Source organism: Nipponia nippon, unplaced genomic scaffold (genome assembly GCF_047370975.1).
Source record: "Nipponia nippon isolate SJK-2023a ecotype South Korea unplaced genomic scaffold, ASM4737097v1 scaffold_3, whole genome shotgun sequence".
Taxonomy (NCBI): Eukaryota; Metazoa; Chordata; class Aves; order Pelecaniformes; family Threskiornithidae; genus Nipponia; species Nipponia nippon.
Genome location: NW_028262347.1, coordinates 66,557,835 through 66,582,064, shown reverse-complemented (window position 1 = coordinate 66,582,064; position 24,230 = coordinate 66,557,835). Strand labels below are relative to the sequence as shown.

Below are 24,230 nucleotides of genomic sequence, written 5' to 3'. Positions count from 1 at the left end.
TAGGAAATTCGAATGCCTGGATTAAAATAGGGTGCATATTCATGAGAAGTGGAGTTTAACTTAGTCCAACGATGTTTAAAAAGCAGCTTACACTATATTATGTCAGTGCTGTATATATTTGAAATGAATTTTGTGACGTGCTCTTAAAATTTTGCTCTAGGCACTTCATAGAGCACGGAAGATGGGTTGCACTACATTATGTATTTGCAAAATGCTAAATTGCATGCTAATAATGTGTGTATAATTACATAGCTTCAGAGGTTGAAAGTGCTTTTGCAGATGAGCTTTGACTATTAGTGCAAAACTAATAAATTGCATCATAAGGATATTATCTTTCCTGCATTGCTTGGAAACAACCTCTGTGCCGTACCTGAGACAACCTGTTTAAATGTCCTTAAAACATTATGCTTTTGGAAGGAGTTAGAAGAAAGGGTGCAGTTGAAGAGAACAACTTCTGATCTTTGCTGGAAGAAAAATCTGGGATAATTTTCTGTCCCCGTCACCAGTCTCTGAAATTGTCTGGCACAACAGCTTCTGCTAGATACAGAGCTCACTTTCCTCAGCAGTTCCGTTAATTGGACACAGAAAATACTTAAGTGTGTTCTATCAGTAGGTTCATGCGCTTCTTCTATTGTTCTTTACCTTCCAATAAAACTAGTTGGATAAAAATTTCTGATGCTTTCCCTGAGTTGTGGTTTGTTTTGAAAGCTCAAGGTAAAAATACATAGTTTTGCAACTGGGAAAGCCAATCAGAAGCAGGTTCTTCCTTCTTAGAGGAAAAGGCGGCGTGAATCTAAGCTGATCGGGTGGAAATGAAATTGTCTGGTAGTTGCATTTTGAATGAGTTGAGCAACAGCTGGAGCTGAATATCTCTTTTACAACATATGGCTTGAAAACACTGGAAGCAACCTTGTTGCAATATATTTCCCATGAAAAGAGCATAACCGTGATCCCACATCAAATAACTATCTAACTCTGTCTTTTGTACCTGAGGATGACCAATAGCAGGTACCTGGGGAAGAATATAAGAACACAGTGTGATAGCCTCTGGGAGGAGGGGTGGTGGTAAAGAAATTATTTCACTCTTTCAACACATAGTTTTGGAATCTGTGGCAGTTAGAGAGCTGACCTACTTATATGATTTGTTTTGCTTTGAAACTGCAACTTTAAATTTTGTTGAATGCCTGTTAGCTTGCATATTGGAAGAGACAGCAGCTGTTCTGTAGTCACCTTTGCTGTGCTGTGATTTTACAGACCTTTGCTTGGTTTTCTTGCTGCTGTTTTAAATAAGATGCTACAAATCATGATTAGTAAGTCAGCTATTTCGTGTTTGAGTTTTTAGAATGCAAATATGAATACCATCGTGGTCTGATAACATAGAAATATGAAGTGTTTCTGTACATATGTTACAATGTGAAGTCCTATTTCTTAACCCACGTAATGATGCTGGCTGTGTTGTCTGGCAAGAGTGCAGTGCTGATTTGAGTCCATTGTAATAGTTCTCTTTTGGATTTGTCTATCCAAGAGAACAGTAACTGTCCTGGACCTGATGGCATTTTAGTAGGACTTCATATTTTGGCTCATGGTGTGTAGTGTTTGAATGAGATGACCTAGTTATCTGTACTTGTAAGTCCACCAAGGGAGGACGCTGTTCTCAGAAGGTGCTGCTCTCTGAGACTTCCCCTGTCCTTCCTATTCTTCCAGAGAACGTGGATCTTGTCTTTCTTACCTGAAATGATGATGAATTTGTGCTTTTACAGCCTCAGTCTTTGGACATAATAAGGGACATGAAAAGTAGTTTTGAAAATTTTGAATCTTCAGAAACAGTGAAATTTTAGTGCTCTGTGTAAATGAGCTGCCATAGGTATCGAAGGAGCAGGCATAGCAAACTGTTCTTAATTCTTGGTTTACACAAGTTTTGAGATTTTCTTTTAATGTCTGTGCGGTAATAGTTGTGAAACAGTTAAGTAGAAGTATTCTTTTTTTTGTGCTAGTTTCGTAGATACAACAGATTGCCGCAGTCTTTTCTGCTTTAAGGTTTTTTTTTTAATTGCAAAATTTTATAATTACTTACCTGTTAAATTTATCAGAAAACTTTGATGTCTGTGTTTTGGGGTTTTTTTTGTGGTGTTTTTTTGTTTCTTCTGGTGACCTTTAGAAATGTATTCACATTTTCTTCAGTTCTGTTGGAATTGGCATGATTTGTATTTTATTTTCAGTTAAAAAAATGTGCTGCTACATTGCAATAAAATGACAATCCGGGGAAATAGCATTCAGTGAATCAAAGGAGTGGGTTTTTGTTTTAAATTGCTAGCTTGCCTTTGAAAGTCTATGTGTCTGCTTGCATGTAGAGTGGTTGAACAAATATGTGAAGCTAGTTAAGGGTGGAGAGCCTTGGTGATTTCAGAGAGCAACTTCCCACCCTGTCTTGTCCCCTTCTCTAGCTGCCAGGCCCAGCAGTAGCTCAGACCTCTGCCAGGTCGTACATAGGTGCCCTCTGCCCCCACTGAGGGAGCGGGAGCTGAAGCTGGACTGGCCTTTGCCACTCCTGGGAATATTTGCTATTCAAATAACTTTTTGCTTCTGCACAGCTTTTCTCTTGGAGAAGTGGTATGTTGGAGTAGACTGTTGAAGTAATGGCAGTAGATTGCTTCGCTTTAGACCACTACCACAACATTGGTTTCAGTCTTTCAGAAATGTGGAGGTACCGAGTTTCTGAATCTGTCCTTGAAAATGAAATGTGAAACGTGTTTCGCATTGTAGTTCTCAGAGATGCATGCGTGCCGTTCCGCTTTCTTTGTGTGCATCGAGAGTGCAGCTTCTCTCTGCCTCTCCATCAGTTTCTTCGCTATTCTGTTTTATTTGAAGATGCTATCAATAATTGGGAAAGGTATGGGAAAGTTCTCACAAAAGACTGGAATCCAAGGGATTCTCTGTACTTCATAGGTTTTCTTATATAAATAATGATTTTTAAAAGTTGTGAATACATGTATTTATATAAGGCACAGAAGGGAAGCTGTACAGTATGGATTTAGTCCTCAAACAAAACCACAGGTTAGCTATTTAGAGGGTAAAGTATGCTCAAAAGAAGATAATGTAGTTTTAAGGAACTGCAAATAAAATAAATTAGGTCATGTTTTGTAAACAAAGCTTTTCAAGTTTTTCTTTATAGATAGCTTTTCTTTCTTTAGTGCTCTATGTGACCTATCATGCTTATACATGATCAAAGAGGATATAAACAGTCTTCCATGTTAACTCAGGTCAGTTTTAATGGTTACATTGGCAATCTATATGAGGCGATCGCAAACAGAAGGATTCTCTGTTAAACGCTTGTAACCATTTTATAACTTTGTGTGAATTTCTTTCCTGTTTGCTCTGAGATTCCGCCCTCTTACTTTGCAGGACTACCACCCCCAGAATTGGAGATATTCTGCAAAAGTTAGCTCCTTTCCTCAAGATGTATGGAGAATATGTGAAGAATTTTGATAACGCAATGGAACTGGTGAAAACGTGGACTGAACGGTCACCTCAATTCAAATTCATTATTCAAGACATTCAGGTAATGGGAAGAATAATGTAGATCTCCAAGTAATACAAGCATATATAAAAATATATAGATTTGTGGGTGAAAAGCGGATTAAAGAGAAAACCAAATACCAAATCCCTTAGACTTAAGGGTTGTTGGTTTTGTCTGCTTCACACCGCATTCTGTTTCTTCTCCTTCTCCCTTCACACGTGCACAAATACGCACACAAATCCAGCCTTTCCAGTGCAACATATAGGACCAAAGCATAAAGACTGAAACATGAGAAGACTAAAAAAATACTACATTTTGTTGTAGATGCCAAAAGTAAATACTGTTTTAAGGTAAAATGACCTACCAGTGCAACTATCGATCCTTGCACTGAATCTGTAAGTATTCTGCTGGCTCACACCAGTGCTGTTATGCAGAGCACTACACTTTGGAAGTAAGTATATAATCGTAAATGCTGAGCCACAAAAGGTAAAGAAAGCTTAACAGTTAAGCAATGCACCATTCTTTTCAAAGGTGCGTTTTATGCCCTCTAGTGCTCCCTGTAGGTTTCTCTCTGAATTGGCAGGTATGTGTCTTCTGCAGACTGAACAGCTAGAAATAGGATAAAGTATTTCTACTTAAATTTTACTGCTGTATAGGGTCTTGTGATTCTAAGCCAGGGAAGACAACTATGTGTATTTTAATTTAATCTTTTAATTACATCTAAGATTATGGAAATGAATATGCATCTTAAAACACAGCTGAGGGGGGTTTACATTATAAAAGAAACTCCAAGGCGGCACTCCCTTCTCAGATAGATAAATGAGCTATAAAGGTTTATTTTCAGAGTTGTTTTCTAATACATGGTCATGAACTGCTCTTATTAATTCAGTTGTAATTCTTTTGTCTGAGTTATCACAAAACTAAGTTAAAATACGCTAGAGTTTGGGAGCTTTTATTGGTAGGACTTTTATTTTTGAATTCTACTGGATGCTTAGAAAACTCTTTTTACAATTATTTTTAGGAAAGAATTTCCAATTATTTGGTTTGGTAAAGTAGTTCTATTTTCTTTCAGAAAGTTTCTCATGCATGTTTCAAAATACATTATTTCTGTTTTATCAATCATAACTTTTATTTTACTATATCCTAATAACATTTTTGCCTGCTACATTGAAATACGTTGACAATTTTTTAGAAGGAAAAAGTGTGTGGAAATTTGACATTGCAACATCACATGCTAGAACCAGTACAACGCATTCCACGCTATGAGATGCTTCTAAAGGACTACCTAAGGAAATTGCCTCAGGATTCCCTAGACTGGAAAGATGCTGAAAGTAAGTATCTTTGAGCCATTAAAAGAGCTGTAATAAGATATTTAGTAAGAGGATACTGCAAATTAAAGATATTTTCAGTAAAAATAAAGTGAAGCAGCAAAGTTCCTCTGAAAAGAATGATAGAATTTCTTCAGTGGAGTTTTAGGATTCTTTGAAAAAAATCTGTTTGAATAGTGGATGAAGTTAAAATAAAGCCTTTAGTATTCTCCTCCTGGAGTACCTAAGTTTTGCAACAGTGCAAAATTTGTTTGCTTTGTGCATGTTCAGGGGTTGTGGTGGGTTTTTTCTTTTTTTTTTTTTTTTTGTCAGCATTTTTGCTTGCTTTATGCACATTTGGAATGTATATCTCTTACTTGTAAAAAAAGTGGAGTTATTGTATTTTTAAGCTCCTGTAGGGAAAAAGATCAGCCCATTTTAAAATTTATTCCTCTCTGTATTTGCACAAGAATAGTTCAAGCTTTTTCCACGGATTGTTCAAAATTACTTGCCAGATAATTTTCTGAAATATTTCATTTTTAGTACCGTTACTGTAAATATTTGTTATGTGAGCTGTTTCAACTAAAAAACGTAGTGTGACATTCTGGACTACTTTGAGAAAAGAGGATGGAGAACCATGACTGTTCATGTCACAAAAAATTCTAAGTGCTTAAGCTCTAATGTAATCTGCAATAATTCTCTTCTGATCTTTCCAGATGATAATTTCTTTTTGCTAGCTGACTTTCTTATGGTTTCCACTTTACCTTGGTTAGTTTTTATGGATAATTTAAGAAATTTATTGTAGTGTTGTAATTTACATAAAAGTGGCAAACATAATTTCATAGAATGATCTATTTTTCTGCTATGTAATATATAAATATGTAAAAATGCAGCCTTTTTTGTTTAACTTTTTTCTTTTTCTTCTGTCTAGAATCCCTGGAAATTATATCCACTGCAGCAAGTCACTCTAATAGTGCAATAAGAAAAATGGTAAATGATCCTTGTTTCCTTGTTCATTTTTTAATATGTTATAATTGAGTATTTGGTGAAGCTAGGAGTGTGAATTGCAAGTCTTCCCTATAATGGCAAAAATGGGTTTCCTGGGTTCAAGTGATTGCTCCTACTTAATGTATTTATACAGCTCCTGAGAATGATTGACAAAATTTGGCATTGTGCTTAATTCTCTCAAGTGGAAAACAGGACAGACTAGGTTCCTCTCCTGGCTCAAATAGCTGACCCTGTGTTGGACTCTTAACCTTGTTTCATCTGTTTCCATCAGTGGAAAGATAATGTTTGTAAAGAGTAGTTACTGTTTCTGTACCATATTGGGGTGACATGATAGGTACTTCATTAAGTATGTGAGATATTTTGGACAAAAAATAACGCAGGTGGTATGTATAACTGCATTTTTTAAATTACCATGGAGATAAAAGTACTTGTTGCTGCATCAACTATGTTAATCAATCCGCAGGGCTGACCATACATACTGGGCATATATGTGTTTTTCAGAGCTAACATTCTCCAGTTTTACACTAGCTCCCATCATTTCATTTAAACATGCTCAAAGATCTACATTTTTAATTAATAAGTTTTATAACTGTGTTTTCACTGTAAAGGAGAATCTAAAGAAATTGTTGGAGATATACGAAATGCTGGGAGAAGAGGAAGACATTGTGAACCCTTCGAATGAGCTGATAAAAGAAGGACAGATCCTTAAACTCGCTGCTCGCAATACGTCTGCTCAAGAACGGTACCTTTTTCTAGTAAGTATGGTGGCCTGTATTTGCAGGAGTGGCTGTATACCTTTCTAGACTTGAAAGAACGACCAAAGAGAGAGGGAAATCCTCTCTAGTTGATGTCAGTGTCTTTTCACTAGTGATATTAGAGCACGAATAAACCTTACACTGCTTACAGAAGGGCTTGAAAATGCCATTTAGAATAGAATACATGGTTTTAAATAAATGGAACCAGCATCCAGCAACTCACTTTTAAATAAGTGGCTACTGATTATAAGTGCAGGTCCTAGAGCATGAGAACTTTGATGTTCTCATGAAACTGAAATGTAAGAGCTTAGGATTATAGTCCTGATAGATTGTGTGTGTTGACGTCCCAGCAGGTCTCATGGTCCTGTGGGAGCTTGTTATTGTGGCAGGTCGTCCTCTTGTCAGGTGCCTGTGTCCTGTCTTGGAAGTGACAAACTACAACCACGCTCCCTTACAGCTCTCTTGGAAAAAGTTTGATGTAGTTCATTGCTTCCCATGCATTAAAAAGTCCTAGTACATTTTTGTTTATGGACCTCTGGCATTGCATGTCTTCTGGTTAATAAAGACTAGTAATGGGTTGTTGAGGCACAACTCCTACTTATCTGTGCTTCAAATGAAAGGAGAAACCGTTGAATCCTAAGACCTCAAGTGGGGCTAGATAGCTGATTAAAATGATGTGCACTTCATATGAGAGGTGACAAGTTCAAATGTGCTGTATCTGTGATACAGACTAGACAATAGGCTAGACAGGATTTCTATGAAATATGAATTGACTGAAACAATAATTAATTGTGAGAAAATGTGAGGGGAAAATGTGCGAAACTTAAAAACTATAGATCTAATAACTGTGATTCTGGGCTGGGGCTTTAGACATTTAAACATTATTTAAAGTTCTGACCTTTAATAAAGGAATATTTCTTTGTCCTGCTCATGTACTTTTTTTTTTTTCCCCCTGTGATATTGAGTGTTTCAGTGAATGAAAATTGTAAGACAGAAATGTCCTCCTATCTTGGAGAAAAGACAAATAATGCCCTCAAATAATATTGGTTACAGCTTCTACAAAACCAAATGTTTTTGGTTCAGGGTAAATATAAACGTATACACTGAAGAAAAGAGTTCTTATTCTGCCGTTTAGAGTAGGTTTTGCAGAATTGGGGCATAAGAATGGGGTTTTTCTAACAGAAGGTTTACAATGGTATAAAACATCTAGTCTGACTATAGTTGGTAATAAATGCTGTGAAGACTGCTGTATATACAGAGCAATTATTCTTATATCGACTGAAGCCGTCCTTTAATCCTATTTCTAACCAAATAAGAAAAAGGAGTTGTCTTGCATGAGAGCTTTGGTCTTCTCGTGTATCAACTAAGCAGGAAAGAACCTGCTTTCTCACCCACTGAGTCCAGCTTTGTGACACTGTCTCAGATATCTACGTCTGTGGTTTTGTTAATGCAAGGCCATGTGTTTATTTTTTTCCCAGTTTAACAATATGTTGCTCTACTGCGTCCCCAAATTCAGCTTGGTAGGATCAAAGTTCTCAGTTCGAAACAGAGTTGGCATAGATGGTATGAAGATTATAGAAACTCATAATGAAGAATATCCACATACTTTTCAAGTGTCTGGAAAAGAGCGAACACTGGAGTTGCAGGCCAGGTACGCAAAGTCTTTTTATCTAATTTTTGGAGGATTAAGTACATACACAAAAAAGATTGGACTGATAGACATGGATAAAGATGCAGGGGGCTTCATCTTAATGTCAGTGTTTTGAAAATGGCCGAGGCTGCCAAAAACGTAAATTACCAGTCCAAGAATCTCTTGGAATAGAAGATGCACCTACAGTATATAGTGCATTGCCTTACCTTGCGGAAATACCCAAGATAGCTGTGAAAGGGCTGGCTGGAAAATTGAAAGCAGCGTACCTAACTGATGCAAAGGCAGTCTGTCTGACTTAAGTGTTTTGGGACACCAAGTGTGTTAATCTCTGAGCAGTGCTGCTGCCTCTGGTACCTGAGCCACCTTGGTAAAAATGGGTCTGTCCACCTCAGGGCATGCCCACCCAACGAAACTCCCCACCCCAGTGGGGATATGTCCACAGAACATAGTTTTCCACAGTGGCAGATGGGCACCTGCTTTCCTCCATTCCTCAAGCCTGGTTCCAGTCTACGTGTTTTCCTCTGGTCCCAGGTATCAACCTCACTCTGGAAGGCAAGTTCTCCTTATAGTTCTTGGGTCCTTTTCCTCCAATTGCACTCTTCTGACTGGCACTTTTCTGCTTTCCTTGTTAGTCCTCCTGTCCTCTTCTTGCTGGGTTACCTTCCCATTGCTGCTTTTTGCATTGCCTAGACTAAACCTTCCCCGTCTAGACTGCCCCACTTCAAATAAAGTAGGGTGCTCCACCTCTCCTTTTGGACCTGCTTAAAGATCCTGTTCTTAGCAGTCAGGATTTCATTGCAGAGAGGCAAGGATTAAATAAGCAGGAGGATATCCATGGTAGATACAGTTCTGTGTTGACACCGTGTATTTGGGGACAAACCATAGCTTGCTAGCAAACGAGCTTGCAAGCTACTTTCCTTTATGGAAAAAAATTTGTAATATTTGATGAGAGTAACAGCAGTGAATATAGAAATATGACAGCATGTAGAAATATACCTACACTATAATTGAATTTGAAATTAAATATATACTTTGAAAAATGACAGCAAAAAGCTTTCCACTGAGCTCTGCAAGACTTTTGGGGCATATGTTTGGCTATCAATCGCATCTACTATAAATTGCTGTATGATGTCTTGCTAAGTATTTGGCAAGTTGTCACACCATACGTCCATTTCAATGGTGAAAGATGGCATCTCACTGTACTGTTTGTGAAGTACTTTTTAACTGGAAGAAAAGTGCTGCAACAAAGTAAGTTTATTTTGTCAACTTTCCCGAATTATCAGTAATTAAAAGTTTATTGCATTAGTTTATTTTAGGTGTGAGAAGAACATGTTTTCATGTTTTGTTTTGTTTTACAAGCATTTTTTAGAATGCCTTGTCTGTACAAAATTGTGAAGGAATAAGTACCAAACGAGATATTATTCAATTATATTAGAAAAATCTCAATTAATGTATGAGTATTTTATGTACCTTATACCTTAATGTCCTTGATTCATGAGCTTGTATTAACAGTGTTGTAATGTTTAGTTTACCCTTGGGTTTTTCTTTACTAGTAGGCTTCTATTTATTTATTTTTCAGAATACTATTTGAGTACTTTGTCAATCATTGGTTTTAAACAGCTGCTAGATTATTTCTTTGAGAGGTTGCTGATCTGGTATGACATTTAATAGCTCAGCTTTTGTTTTTTAGTGTAAGCAGGTAGGGAGAATTATTTTGGCTGTTTAGACAGGTTTCTTCTGCCTCGTGTGCAGATGGTAGGTGGGAAGGGGAAGCGCTTGTTTAGGATTCTGCTTGCTTAAAAGTTGTACTAATACTGTGAAACAACATATGAGGAGCCATTTTTATTGAGATGCTGTAAAAGCTCTCTTTCACATCCTTCATAGTAATCCATAGAAAAATACAATTTTGCATGGCTGATATTGCATGGCTACAGAAGTTGGTTTTTTTTTTTGTTTTTTTTTTTTTTTCCCACATCATGATCCAAGGAAGAAGCCACTTTTGAAGAGCCAGATTTACTGTGGTTCTAATTCTCATCTTTCTGCCTTAAAGTTTGCAGATAAACTGTACTCGCTACCAACACTGGCCAGTAGTTTCTAACAGTATTATTACTTGTGATACAAGACGTTTTTCCAAAGATTTGAATGTCAAAGTCCTGCTGATACATTTTAAAGACAAAGCTGTCATACAAGATCAGAGTTGAATATGCTTCCTCTCTCATCTCTGTCTCCTCTGTATATCTTGTCTGTATATCTCATCTGTACTTACTGTTAAGGTATCTGTATCTGCCCTAATGCACATCAGGGAAATTTCTGCTGTTTGGTTTCTATTATTAAAGCAGAGTTTTCCTTTTGTTTTAATTGGATACTCTTCTTGCCACTATACACAAGTTTAAACAACAGCAGCAAAGAAAAGTGTTAAGGAAATTACTTTTGTTGGGGAGGGAGGAAGATTTAAGAGATACACAGGAGAAATGTGTGTTAGCATGTGAACTTGATAGTGCATGAAATGAGAGGAGAAAAAAAACCACCCACACCTAAATTAAGCATTGTCCTCTTTTCCTCTCTATCATGTTCTCAAAAAAAAACTCTAATAATGCAAATACTATTACTACTTTTAAATGCATTTACATTTATCTTTCAACTTGAATTCACTGCTTAATGGTTGCAAACTTGTGAAGCCTGAAGTCATGCTTTTGTTTTCTGGAGAGTTTTTGGTTTTGTTTTTTTTTTTGTTTGATTTTTTTTTTTTAAGTTGGACAGTTAACAATTAGTGTTGTTTTAATTTAAGTTCCTGAGAATTACTTCAGAAGCTAGGCTTTTGCAAGAAGTTGTTGATAGTGAGATAATGTTTCCTGAACTAGTTTTGGACTAATATGTCAAATATTTCTTTTAGTTCTGAACAAGATAAGGAAGAATGGATAAAGGTAAATTCATCTACCTTCTTTATTTTCTAAATGCTTTTTCACTGAAGCAATCAAAAAAGTAACATTCATGTTTTCTGGCTGTAGCTTCCCTCTGCTAATCAATAAATGGTCAGAATGCAGAGAGTCTGTTTTAAGTGTAATATGTTTGAGGAATTTATCCATTGTTTCCTTAGGCGCTTCAGAATACTATAGAAGCTTTTCAGCAGAGGAATGAAACTTTCAGAAACGCAATTGCTAAAGAATATGAAGACATGCCTGTTGAGGTTTCTGTAAGTTGCTGTTATTCCTCTGTAACCGTCTTAGTACCCATTTTGTTCTTCAATAACTGGAAAAAGTTTGGCAGAAACTTTGTTTTCAAGCTCATCATTCTTATAGCAGAGGAATTACAAAGTAGTCATCTTGTTGGTAACTGTTTTTCTTCATAATGCCAAATCTTATAAACAAGCCTCTTTTTTTCTTGAAATGCATAACAGATTACCCTTTCAGTGATGCATAATGATTTTTGACTGGGTTCTTTGTTATTTCTTGTATAGATTTCAAAATGCATCTTGAGCTGTGTTTTGCAATTTCCTTTCCAGAGGAAGAGAGTAATTATTTTCTCTATTTAAAGTACTCTGCAACTTTTTAGACTGACTTTTTTTATCTTCCCATCCTCCCCCTGCCCCGCTTCAGAATGCCGAGCTTGGGAAGAGAGCACCGAGGTGGATACGAGACAATGAAGTAACCATGTGCATGAAATGCAAGGAGCCCTTTAATGCGCTGACAAGGAGAAGGCACCACTGCCGAGCATGTGGACATGTAAGTGCAAAACCCTTGCTGCTGTAGCTGGTGAGCAGGCTTGGGAACAAGTCTAAGCACCTACTTCTGGTGGCTGCTTGTTAGGCTGCAGTTTTTTGCTGTGCTTGTGGCTGAAAGCAGAAGCTGTGTATAGCATACCACAAAGCATCCTCTCTCTGCTTTAGTTGTCGTGGTAAATTTGGAAGTAATTTACAGCAGAGGAAGATGCACGTTTGTGTAAAATGTCCCAAGCTCCTGGACATACTATACCGTTACTCCTGAGTGGCCTCCACTGATCTCAAGTTTCAAGACCACATTAAACTGGCATGAGCCAGCGTTATCCCTGGCAGCACTGGCTGCCTCCTCTTCCCATTCTGCTACCTTCTCTCTCCTCGTCACAAGAAGGCCACAAAGACCTGCAATTAAAACTTTTTCAGTGGATTAACTTGGAGCTGTTCCCAGCTGGGTTCAGTGTGTAACTGTGTGAACATGCATGAATCATCAGGGAAGGAGAGAAGGTTAGGAAAGGGAGAGGGTATTACTGCTGCTTTCCATGTATGATGCTGCTATGGTAATGCATGCCACTTTAAAGTGACTATGAGACAGTGGTATGACTTGAGAGTTTTCAGAAATTAATAAAAGAGCAAACATACTGTGCTTTCTTTTCCTGCCATACAGCAGCTATGCCTTTCTCCAGCAGGTGGTAGTGCAAGCCCAGGTTTAATTTTTGTTTTACAGGTTATCTTGTACTATTTCTTTCTAATGTTTTTATGTGGTATGGAGGCTTACTGCATTCACAACCCTGCTTTTGTGCTTTGCAGGACACTAGAGACTTTTTCAGAAGCTCTGAATTATTGATTATAGAGTTGTCGTCTGTTTGTTTTTTTTTTTTTCCACAGATCATTCTGTCTTAAAACTCCTCTGTTAATCTTAAGATCATACCCTTCCTTTTTATTCCTCCTTTAGTTTAGACTCTTAACTACTGTCCTCTCTTGTAGTTCTGTCATGTCTCCTTCCACTTTAATTTTAAAACATTTTTCCATGAGAATTAATTTGGGTCAGTGATAGTGTCTTTCCAGCAGTGACTAATTGGGAATACTTCAACTAGTATCTCTACAGAATACTAGTTAAGATAGTGATCTAGATTAGTACTGCAGAGCCCTGGTCCACAATAAAATTTTGTTCAGGTGCTTGAATGGTTCAAGTCCATTTGTGTACCTTTCTTTCTTGAAATACTTCACTCACACTTTTTATGCAGGGCATCTCTTCCCCCTGAAAGAACGTTTCTGTGGAAGAATATTTCTAATGAAAGAACTTCTCTCAGCTCTTCTTGCATTTCAGTTTTCTCTATATAATTTGTGAAAAGACAAAAGACTGTGACATTGCCTTATGTATTCTGTGCACTTATGAACAGATTTTGAAACTGTAAATTTAATATTTCTTAGGTTAAAAAATTAACCATTTCTGATTTTATTGATTTTTTTAATGATTAAAAGTGCATCTCAGTTGTACATTTCTGAGATCATGTAGACAACAAAATGGTAAGTGTACCTTTTCAGGTTGGCATCTAAAGAAGCTGAATTTTCTTCCTGCAGCATGGTTTGTGCTATTTTCTGATTCTATTCCTAACTTTAACCTACAGATATAATTGAAAGCCTAATGTGATTTTATACAAAGTACAAGGTTACCACCAGGTAAACAGTAAAAAGCACTTCTAGTTAAGAAGCAGTGGCACAAATTTGGAAACATCATTATTTTCAATTAAGTTACAGTTGACATAATAGGATCATAAAGCAATTATCTTTCTTGTTCTCCATAATTAAACAAAATATTACTGATTAGATATAATAATATTAATTTTAAATTAAATTGTTTCCATAAAGTTTTATAAATACTTAAGTTTTATATGTTTGCTTATCTTTTTTGTTTCTAAGGTGGTTTGCTGGAAATGTTCCGATTATAAGGCACATCTGGAATATGATGGCAATAAATTGAACAAAGTCTGTAAGGACTGCTATCATGTTATAACTGGTTGTACAGACAGTGAAGAAAAGAAGAAGAAAGGCATCTTGGAGGTATGTCACATAAAAATACTATATGTGCATAGTTGCAAATGGTTTCGGCTGATCGGTAGGTGAAAAATTGTAGCATTCTTGCAGGGCTATTTTCTGTTTGAGAAATAAAAAGTATGTGGACCAAATTCATCCCATCCAATAGATTTTTGTTTTTCACCATTCATCTTATATCAGCTTATATCAGCTAATGTCATAAAACATTACCTTTCCTTGTCAATCTTCAGTTTTCTTCTTCTGCACTTAAGCTGTTGTAGCAACAAAAAACACTGCTACTACAATGATTCTTGAAAACCCATACCCAAACTGAAAGAACTGGGCATGGAGGAGAGGGGAATGGGTGAGAATTTTGCTATTTAGAGTCCGAGTAGTAAGATAACGTTTTGATCAGTGTATACAATGTACCTTTTAAGTCATGAGGTTGCTCTCAGCTTTTGACATGTATGAATTCAAGGTCTCAATCAGACAATAAAGACCCATGTTTCTCTTATGATCGGGGGAGAAATAGGCATCTTACAATTCCAATTAACCTTCACATTTCTTAAATTTCCCTTTATAGGCCTTTCCAAAATGCCTGACATACACTAGAGAAATATCATCCTGACTTTGTCAAGACATATATTTATCTTGGGATGTAATAGAGAAGGATTGACTCTTGAGCTGAATACCAATAGAAAAAGAAGGCAAAAATAAGATACAGATTATAATTCCGTATACAGTTCATAATCCATGTTGGCTTGACTACACTTGACTACACTCTCTCATATGAGAAAGAGTAAGGAGCACAGAAATCCACTAGCTTACCGTATAGTCAAGAGTGCTGTTTCTTGGCATGATGGCTTTTTTCAAGGTAGCTGAAGGAGCTACAGTCTCTTAGAAATGGCTGTCTGCATGCTGGGTCTCATGACAATGAAGTGGTTGGTACCGTGTTGCAGCATCCAAACAGCATGACTACTGAGAGAGGAAAAAAACTGATGCAAGGAAATTTTAACACATTATCATTTTGTGTGCTTTCTGTTCTTCTTAGGATTACTATTTAACCTGAGTAGCATATCACACTGTCTTCAGATTTTAAGCAATTCACCTAATCTTTTCTCTAGGATTAGTGCTTGCAGTCTTATATTATTTGTAGAAAAGTGTTTGCATATGATTCTGTCGTAATATTTTGACTGCCAAAATAGAGTAGTTGTTACACTGGATAGTTAGTGGCACTTGAATGCCTAACATGATGTTATTTTAGAAATCAGACATTGTTGTAGATACTAAGATACAGAGAAAGGCTAGCTGTGGTGGCAAAATGAAATCTGGAGTGATCTAGAAGTGTATAATCCAAAATTACTGATGAAAGAAGGAACAGATTACACATGTTAAGGGAGTACACATGATTGTATGTATGTAATATATAAATATTCTCCCTAAATCCAGTCCTTCATGATCCTAGGTATTTGCTCAAGCTCTTTTGCTGATGCTATCCAAGATTTGATATGAATGGTGATGAATTTCTGCTTTTCTGTTCTGTACGTTTTTAGTCTTTATTTAAGGAAAGTTTATTTTCCTTTTTATGCTTTATACTATCTCCTAGATTGAATCTGCAGAAGTGTCTGGAAATAGCGTCATATGTAGCTTTCTTCAGTACATGGAAAAATCAAAGCCCTGGCAGAAAGCATGGTGTGTTATACCTAAACAGGAGGCTCTCGTGCTATACATGTATGGTGCTCCACAGGTATGTACAGAGAAAATGGAAAAGATTTTAGTAATTATTGTCACTGACATCTGAGGAAGAGAAGTCGAACCAGTTGGGAATGGCGGAAAGACCCAAGTGGTTTTTACTAACCTGTATAGTAAACAAGAGGTACCGGGCAGATTAGTTGGCTGTTCTTAATCAAGAACGTTTCCTCCTCCTTAGGATGTTAAAGCTCTGGCTACAATTCCACTTCTGGGCTACACAGTAGATGACACTCCAAGAAGTGCTGACCTCCCGCACAGCTTCAAACTGACGCAGTCTAAGTCTGTGCACAGCTTTGCTGCGGACAATGAGGAACTGAAACAGAAATGGCTAAAAGTTATCCATTTAGCTGTCAAAGGTGAGACACCAGAATGTCAAAATGAACTGCAAGCGAATTTAGAAGAGCAACCTGAATCTTCTAAAACATCTGAATGCTGAAGCTTAAGAACACATGGTATTTTAAAAAGATTTCAATTGAATTTGTGGTTAGCCTTTGTTTGCTCAATCAATTTAAAAAAAAAAAAAAAGAAAAAAAAAAAAGAAACTTCTTACTACCGTACACATCTTAGCACTTTATGTTTGGGAAAAATTCTGGTCTTTTTAGGGATGTTTTTCTTGTATTTATGTTCTGTCAATAAAAGTGATGTACAGGTCCATTTCAGAGACTTTTTAAAAAAATGTGAATGCTATTAAAAATACTTAACTAACTTTACTGTACTACTTGTTTGTCATGATGCAATTTTTTTGAAAATCCAGTTGCTCTTCGGTTAACATTTGCTACTTTCATTAAGAATGCAAATATTGAAGCTTCCTACTTACATGTTAGGACTTGCAACAGGATAAAAGATATACCTCCACATTGCCAAAATAGATCTGTAGTTAAATATGCAGGGATGGTTTGGTTTAATGTATGTAGTTTATAGATTGAATTCCATAGATCTGTACATATGTTGTATTTGCTTGTCTCTTTTTAATTAATGCAAATTGCTTTCACAGGTATATTGGTTTTAAAGTTTCAATTTATCGAGGAAACAATCTAATGATTTTCAATCTAGAAATGAATACCTAAAATACGAGAAGACAATATATAATATATGTACAGTATTAAAAATGTACAATACTTGATTTTTTGCTTTGATTTTGTGATACTGGGTTCCTATTAGTGAATAATTTATTTAAAAAGCATGTTTTCTATTTGAAATTAAACACAGTCCTAAATTAACAAACACTGTTCAGCGATTTGTTTTAATAGCTGACACTTAATGATCTTGACATTTTTATGCATTAAAAAAAAAGCCGTAATGTAAGTGGCATGCAATGGACAAATAAGTTCCAGTTGTGTTTAAAAGAGTAGTCGCTTTTCTTCAGTGTCCTATCACTGTTATCTTTTAAGAGTGCAGCAGTTCATTACCGAAATGCAGTATGTGGTTTGAGAAAAAGCAACAGATTCTAGTGACCCTCTGGGAACATGTATTTTTGCTGTGACGGTTATTGGAACAAAAGAACATTTTGAACTTAAATCTTTTAATTTTTGCAGAAGATTAGCTACTCTAATACTTATTTATGACAACAATCTTCAAGGATTATTGTTGTAAAGCTTTATACAAATCTAGTATGAGGTCTGAGTCTGCAAATCTCAAGTTGCATTAACTGACATTATTTTCATTCTGCTTATGGGAATAAGGACTTGTGGGCTCTACAGCATTAAGTCCCTTATGAACTTCCATTCCTATTAGGGTTTTTGTACATAGAGGCAAATGACCTCCCTAAAATTTTTACTGTAATATCCTTGGATGAAATATGACAAACTCGGAGGCAGTGATTTACTATCAAGCAAGCAATTAAAATCATTGCCATCTTTCCTTTTCTGACCCATCAAAGGAAGTAAAACAGGTAACTTCTACAATCAACTTGTCACAAGAACATTCAGGAGTCTTCTCAGTATAATTGCAATCTGTATTTTAAATCATGTTAAGCTGAAGAGCTCAGGTTCAAGTCCAGTTTTGTTAGTAACATGAGGGTAGATTTAAATTGTTGCTTTTTTTATAATGAGATTCCCAGACAAAGTATTCACTGAACTCCCACTCCCACTTTATTCTTTTTGTGACACTATAGGGGGGAAAAAAACCCCAACTTATTTAGCATTTAACAAAAGATTGTTAAAGTAACCTCTGTTTTTAGCATCACGCGTACATGAGTACACAGTGTCTGTGATTCTTTGGTAAGAATGTCATGCAACTTACTGTTAGTGGGCTGGGTTTTGCTCTCACCTGCACAAATCCAAGATCTACCATGGCCTTTAGACTTCAAAGCTTTACGCTAGTGTTATTAATTATCAGGACATGGCATTGTAGAGTACTAACTCTACAACTGACTTTGTGCATGTCAGTTCTGAATTCTTCCTTGGGTGCTCCATGTGTCCAGATTATTCTGGGTGTAACCCTAGCATTACTTTTATCTGATGTGCAAGTTCTTCTGTAATTCGGTAGGAGACTTTAAGTTATTTCTGCTGTCTGCTGTATTTATCTTTATTTATGGGCAGCTCAAGCCCGTTTTGATTCACGTTGGTGAGTACCATCAAATCTTCGCCTGGGTCTCCCTAGCTAGTACATGCCATCTTCTGCATACCTTAGTGAGGGATGGGGGAACATTCAGGAAAGCAAGAACTCTCTGTGGCTAATTTTCTTTCATGGTCATCTCCTGAAAGTGGGTATCTTCTAAAAAAAAAAAAAGTCTCAGGTGCAATTGTGGGATCTTGGAGGGTCATCTTACCACATCCTAATGTATAAAAACATTGTTTCCCATGTTCAAGTTGTTGAGTGTAAGGGGAGCAGTTGACTTAAAGGAGTCCTCAGATAAGACGGACTGAGCAATTCTGAAAATAATATGATGGTATGACTGTAATCATGAAGTACATTCTGTTTTCTAAGCTCCTGCAAACTTAATTCTGAGCCAAGTAGGAAGACCTATTCCAGCTAAATGATTAGGGAAATTATTAGAAGCAGCAATTTCTGAGCTGCCTTGTTGTTACAGTGATATTGAATATCTGAAGATGCTTGAATGATTTCAGCATCTCCCAGACGAATCCCTGCATTTGAGCATAAACAATTTGAAATGAAGTTATCATTGGGAGTTATTTATTTGAATGTTAGCCTCATGTTTGCTCTTGGCCATTAAAGTTTATAAAGCACAGGATATTTTATTTACCCTAGTGAAACCTATTTCATGTTCTCATAATCAATTGCTTGGTTGGAATTGTTCTCTTCTGAGTCAGAGTGTCTTGGCACTCAAATGTATGGTCCTGTGTGTATTTTGTAGGAAAAGTATGTACCATCAATATTAAAGGAGATCAGAAGATGGAGAAGTTGCATCTAGATTTAACCACCCTAACTGTTTTACTCCATTTTCCACAGACAAGGCCCCCTTACAGCATCAAAAACTCTTTCTTTAACTCTTAAGTTGTAAATTATGACCGCAGAAAAACAAATTCAAAGTAGTAACTGCTGCAGCTTAAGTATTGTGACCAAAGCAGTCAAATTAAAACCATTATTCTAACAAGGTATAGGCTGCTCCCATTTCAGCTGTTAAATTGTTTAAAAAAATTTTTTTAAAGTCATTAAATGTGTTAGCATAAAGCTGTGTGTGCAAGGAATAAATTATAAGTGAGCATTCATTCATAATACATGAATGTATGTGAATGGCTCTGCTGAATTATTTAAGCTTTGCGATTCTTGTGTTCAAGAAGTGCTTGTTTCTCACTTTAAAAGTGATCAGTCTTCTGTGCGATTTAAAGCAGATTAGAAGTTATTTTGTGCATTTTTTACCTGTGTTCAACCAGAACAATGGCTTAATTTTATCATGACATTTGTTTGGAACATATTAATATATTTTTCAAAATGATTTAATATTTTTCCCTTATCATGGAAAAAGTGTCTCGTGACATCTGCATGTCTGCGCCATTCTTCCAGATCCTCTAAAAATTGTTTTCTAGTATCAGGTACTCCTGCTTGGTTGAAGAGCTGCTGTAAAATCTATAGCATCTAGTACTTTCAAATCCCTTTACACTGAGTAGTTTTGTTTATTCCAAAATGTATTTAATTTTTATGTGCAAAATAGATCCTGAGCATAGAAAACATTCTCTTCTATTAAACCACTTTAATTACATGTAATATATAGTGGCACCTTTTCATGCAAAAACATCTCGAAGTGCTTTATGAATGTCCTCAAAGATTCTAAATCCCTTTAATAGAAAAGAGGATTTTTATTCTTCATATTTTTAAATTATGGATGAACCAAGGCACTGATTAAATGTAGAGTAAATACACTACCACCTGAGTAAATTTTAGATGATGTTATAGAAGTATGCTTTAAAGAGTTCCAAGTGGAGCCAGGAGGGAAAAAAAAAAAAATATATATATATGTAAAAATAAGTGGGAAAGATGTGGAAACACTTGACAGGTTCTTTGGGTTTTGTTGTTTTATTGGTTGCTTTTAAACCTACATCCAACCATACAGCTAGTATAAAAACCGGTCAGCTTTTCATTTCAAGACAAGATTAAATAAAATGAACAGAGGGTAATGGTTCCTTATACTGAAGGGAAGGCTTTCAAGAAAGAAATAAACATTCCATATAGAAATAATTCTAAGCAATAAAAAAGGAGCTTTTTGCATAAATCTATTTAGAGATCTTTAGCTGGTATAAACTAGCATAGACCTGCTGGAGCTATTATACCTTCAGCAACTTAAGTTCATGTAGAATCTGCCTTACCTTATAGAAAGACACTTGTGGAAAATCAAGATTTCACCAGTTTGAGAGCTGCTGACTTGCTAAGTCTCATCTGGAATCACAGTGGTCAGTTGAATTTCAGATGGATTTCAGTTGGAGATAACTGATGTAAGGGTGAATGTAAAGAGCTGGAAATATATAACCCAAAAATAAATGATTGAAGAGAAGTAATTTTGTGGCAGAATTGACTATCCTTAAGATAAATCCACTGGTGAAATGGGCATCATTCTTAGTCTGCGGTGTACTGTTACTTGAAATCTGAAATGAAATATATGGAGTTATGTTGGGTTTTTTTCCTCTAGTCTGTGGCCCTGTTGGTATGAGGAGATTACCTGGCTGGTTCTGACCCATGGGACTGTAGGGAAGTATGTTCCTTGGATAGGAGTTTTAATCTGCTAGTCAGATTGTTTCCCAAATCCTTTTCCTTTAACAAAACATAACAGTAATTAATGATTGTATAGGTGTGTATATATACACACAGGCATATGTCTCTGTGTGTGTATATATATGTGTGTGTATATATATGTGTGTGTATATATGGAGACTATTATTCAGATGATCTGTTTTCAAGCAGTATTTTACAATCAAAAATACACTGTGCTGCATTCAAAATATAATGTATATATACATGACTGTTGAGTATGCTTTTCAGCAGAAAAAATCGACAGAAGTAGATCTACTTTTGTGGCATGTTTACTCTTTCAGCCTAATTTAAAAACAAAACAAACCCCCCACACTAAATTCAGTACAGCATTCGATCTGCTTCCTTTAAAACCTCGTGATTAAATTTCTTCCCAGACTGTGGCAGTTTGCTTTCACCCCTTCCTCTTCCTAGCACAATGAATGTAGAATGTGGTTTTTCTCTACTAAAATCTTCAAGCATTTTTTTTTGAATAAAACATGTTTTCAGCCACTGCATAACGTCAGCCTTCTTCAGTTTATAGTTCATCCTTGTAGATTCATTAACTATTTATGGTGAAGACATTCAGAAAAGGGGGGAACTGTGTCAAAGCAGTTTTGCATGTATGTGCCCTAGTATTTTTAAGAAAGAAACTAAATTTGTTGCATATAGGGAACAGTTTGCAATAGAAGTATTGTTTTTTTTCTATTAGTATGTTCTCTATTCTGCAGCCCTCAAGGCAGGTTAATACATTAATTTTAGTGGGAGCTGGATCAGCTGTAATGTTTGACATCAGAATTATAGGCTACACACTGTAATTCCCCTTCATTATGGAAACATTTCTGGTTTTAATTAAGAAAACACTTAAAAAATACTCATATTTGGAAGAGGTGTAAATTTGTTCCAGTTTTGCAATAAAGTAAAGAATATTAAAGAGGTGAAATATAAATGCCGTTGTAAGTTGTGCAAATGTAAGTGGTCATTTTTATGGTTGAGAAACATATGAATGTAAAAAATTTGCAGATATTGTATATATTTTCTGTAATATATGTAAATTTGGTCATAAGGTGGGTGGAGAATTGTAAAAATTAAGCACTTTAATTCCTGTTGAGTACTTAAAAAGAAAAGAAATTTGTACCCTGTAAAATAAAAGCATCATTAAATAAGCATTGCTGGTTGACTTTTTTTGGTCCGCTTACTCTTTACTTTCTCTGCTGATGAAATGTTTAAAGGCATTTCCAGTTGTGCAAGGCACTATAAAAACTGATCTGTTGCTGAAGTGCTGGCTACTCACAAGTACCACTAAGTCAGTGGAAGATATGTTCTGAATAAGTAAAGGGCTGTATGTAATGCGGTGACGCCTTAGATTGGGAAGAGAAAAGATGCAATCCTTCACAGTTTAGATCCATATTTCTATAATGGGAATAATAATGTTCTCTCATATGACCAGGACGGTATGAGAGTACTTCATGGGCTTCTACACTGCCACCCCCATAGAACAGTCCAGAAAGAAAGGAGCGCGTTCTGTGTAGCCCCGCATCTTTCTTACTATTGCTCGAGCACTGCTCTGAACAAAAGGACAAAACAAAACATTCAGCAGCTGCTCAGTGTAATCTCCTGTGCACTGAATTACAGTGGTGCTGTGAAGCAAAAATGATCAGGTAATTAGCTGGATCATGATCCTAAGCATAGGCAACTTTTTGATCCTTTAAATTCATTCGCTAGCTAAGCACACATTCAGTTTATGGAAGTGCCACTTAAACTGCGGCTACTCCTTTTCTAAGTATCCTTTAACAGACAGAACTATCTGCAGTTGCCTTCAATTTCCATCATCTGTACACAGCAAACCTGGTTTGATTGTATCTGATTCATTCTTGATATTCTTGATATTCTGCACGTGGGCACAATGTTACAGGAAAGACTTCACCCAAAATACAGAGAGGAAAATTTACTGTATTACTTGTTAGTTCCTGTCTGGAAGAAGTTGAGTACAGGAATTTTGTTTAGTTTTTACTTTCTCTTCTCTTTGCAAATGAATCAGTGTTTGAAATAAGTACTGATGAACCACAGAAAGTAATGCTTCCCTCTCCATTTACATAACTTTTTTCCACTAATTTTTCTGATTATTGTTTTGCCCTGTGATTAACTCTGTTCCAAACCCATTATTTTCCTCATTAAACACAATGCAGTGCCTTCTACATGGAGACAAAAATAACAGAATTTACCCCAAAATGTGCTTTAATAAGAAAACACAATTATAAAATTCAAACTCCAGGAAATCCATAATCACAGCTCCTACTTAATTCCTTTATATCAGCAGGTTTAATAAGCACTGACATTTCTACTCAGTAGCAAATTATCCAGGAGCCCATCGAGTACAGGTTTGGTAAGTAAGTGGTAGGCGTCGTCTCCTCTGGCTCTCTGTAAGAGCCTGACTAATACTGCCTCATTACCGCAGAGTTGTTCTTGCCATTGTATGAGCTTCCTGACATGAGAAAAATGGCATGCCTGCCTTTGGGAAACACAGTACTTTGAGCTTGTTTGCTTTAAAAAAATTGCTCTGGAGGGTCCTGTGGTGTCTCTAATGAGAAGAGGGATCCTTACGGGTGTGACCTTTTTGTCTTGGAGCCTCTCGCCCTCTGCCTCCTTGGCCCTGTGCACTAGGCAGCTATGAGAATATGAAGCTGCCTCAGACCCAGTTCATGTGGTAAATCAGGACACACCTGGCTGAGTTTATTTGCTTGAGGTCTACCCCATGCCTGTGTTGCCAGTTTCTGTTCTGATCTCAAAAACATAATGCTCTGGTGCCATGAGCAGGGTGTGCTACCTGCTCTCTGTTTCAAATGGGTACATTTCTTTGAGTTACAGCATATTTTTCAAATGACTTTTGCCGATTTAAAGTCTTAAGGTATGAGTCTATCACATACCCTGGTAAGTTTTCCAGTTGTTAGCCACACTCTCTGTAGGTTTTTTTTTTTTGTTTTTTTTTTTTTTTTAAATTGTCACTAGTCAGAACTTACGTAGCCTCCAACCATCAGGATCTTATCAAAAGAATTCATCAAGAGTTTCAGCCACTAAATCTGTGCTCTCTTTTGAGCATGTTTTAACATAGTATGCCCAACTCGTTCTTCCAAACTCAAGGTAAGGGTCCCTGCTTCAGGGAAATGGCTTTTGGACTCTGATTGCTACTGAATGGAGGAGCCTTCCCACAGTGTGAAATTAAATGAATGACCCCATGATGGAAGAAGATACAGATTTCAACCATAATTCTGTTTAGACCTATTGCCTGCCTATGCAGAATTGCCTG

At 36.4% G+C, this 24,230-nt stretch overlaps 1 protein-coding gene across 6 annotated transcripts in view; it reads left to right on the top strand.

Moving 5' to 3' along the window:
* FGD4 (FYVE, RhoGEF and PH domain containing 4) overlaps positions 1 to 22,065 on the top strand; it is a 115,397-nt gene extending 93,332 nt beyond the window's left edge. For all 6 annotated transcript variants that reach the window (XM_087766414.1, XM_087766416.1, XM_087766418.1 and 3 more), the window contains 11 exons: positions 3,403 to 3,559; positions 4,710 to 4,848; positions 5,756 to 5,814; positions 6,441 to 6,587; positions 8,066 to 8,238; positions 11,132 to 11,162; positions 11,336 to 11,431; positions 11,835 to 11,960; positions 13,874 to 14,014; positions 15,594 to 15,734; positions 15,918 to 22,065. In XM_087766414.1, the coding sequence (XP_087622540.1) occupies positions 3,403 to 3,559; positions 4,710 to 4,848; positions 5,756 to 5,814; positions 6,441 to 6,587; positions 8,066 to 8,238; positions 11,132 to 11,162; positions 11,336 to 11,431; positions 11,835 to 11,960; positions 13,874 to 14,014; positions 15,594 to 15,734; positions 15,918 to 16,175 (1,468 nt within the window). In that variant the 3' untranslated portion in view covers positions 16,176 to 22,065. The remainder of the gene's footprint in view (positions 1 to 3,402; positions 3,560 to 4,709; positions 4,849 to 5,755; positions 5,815 to 6,440; positions 6,588 to 8,065; positions 8,239 to 11,131; positions 11,163 to 11,335; positions 11,432 to 11,834; positions 11,961 to 13,873; positions 14,015 to 15,593; positions 15,735 to 15,917) is intronic.
* The last annotated feature ends 2,165 nt before the right edge of the window (positions 22,066 to 24,230 follow it).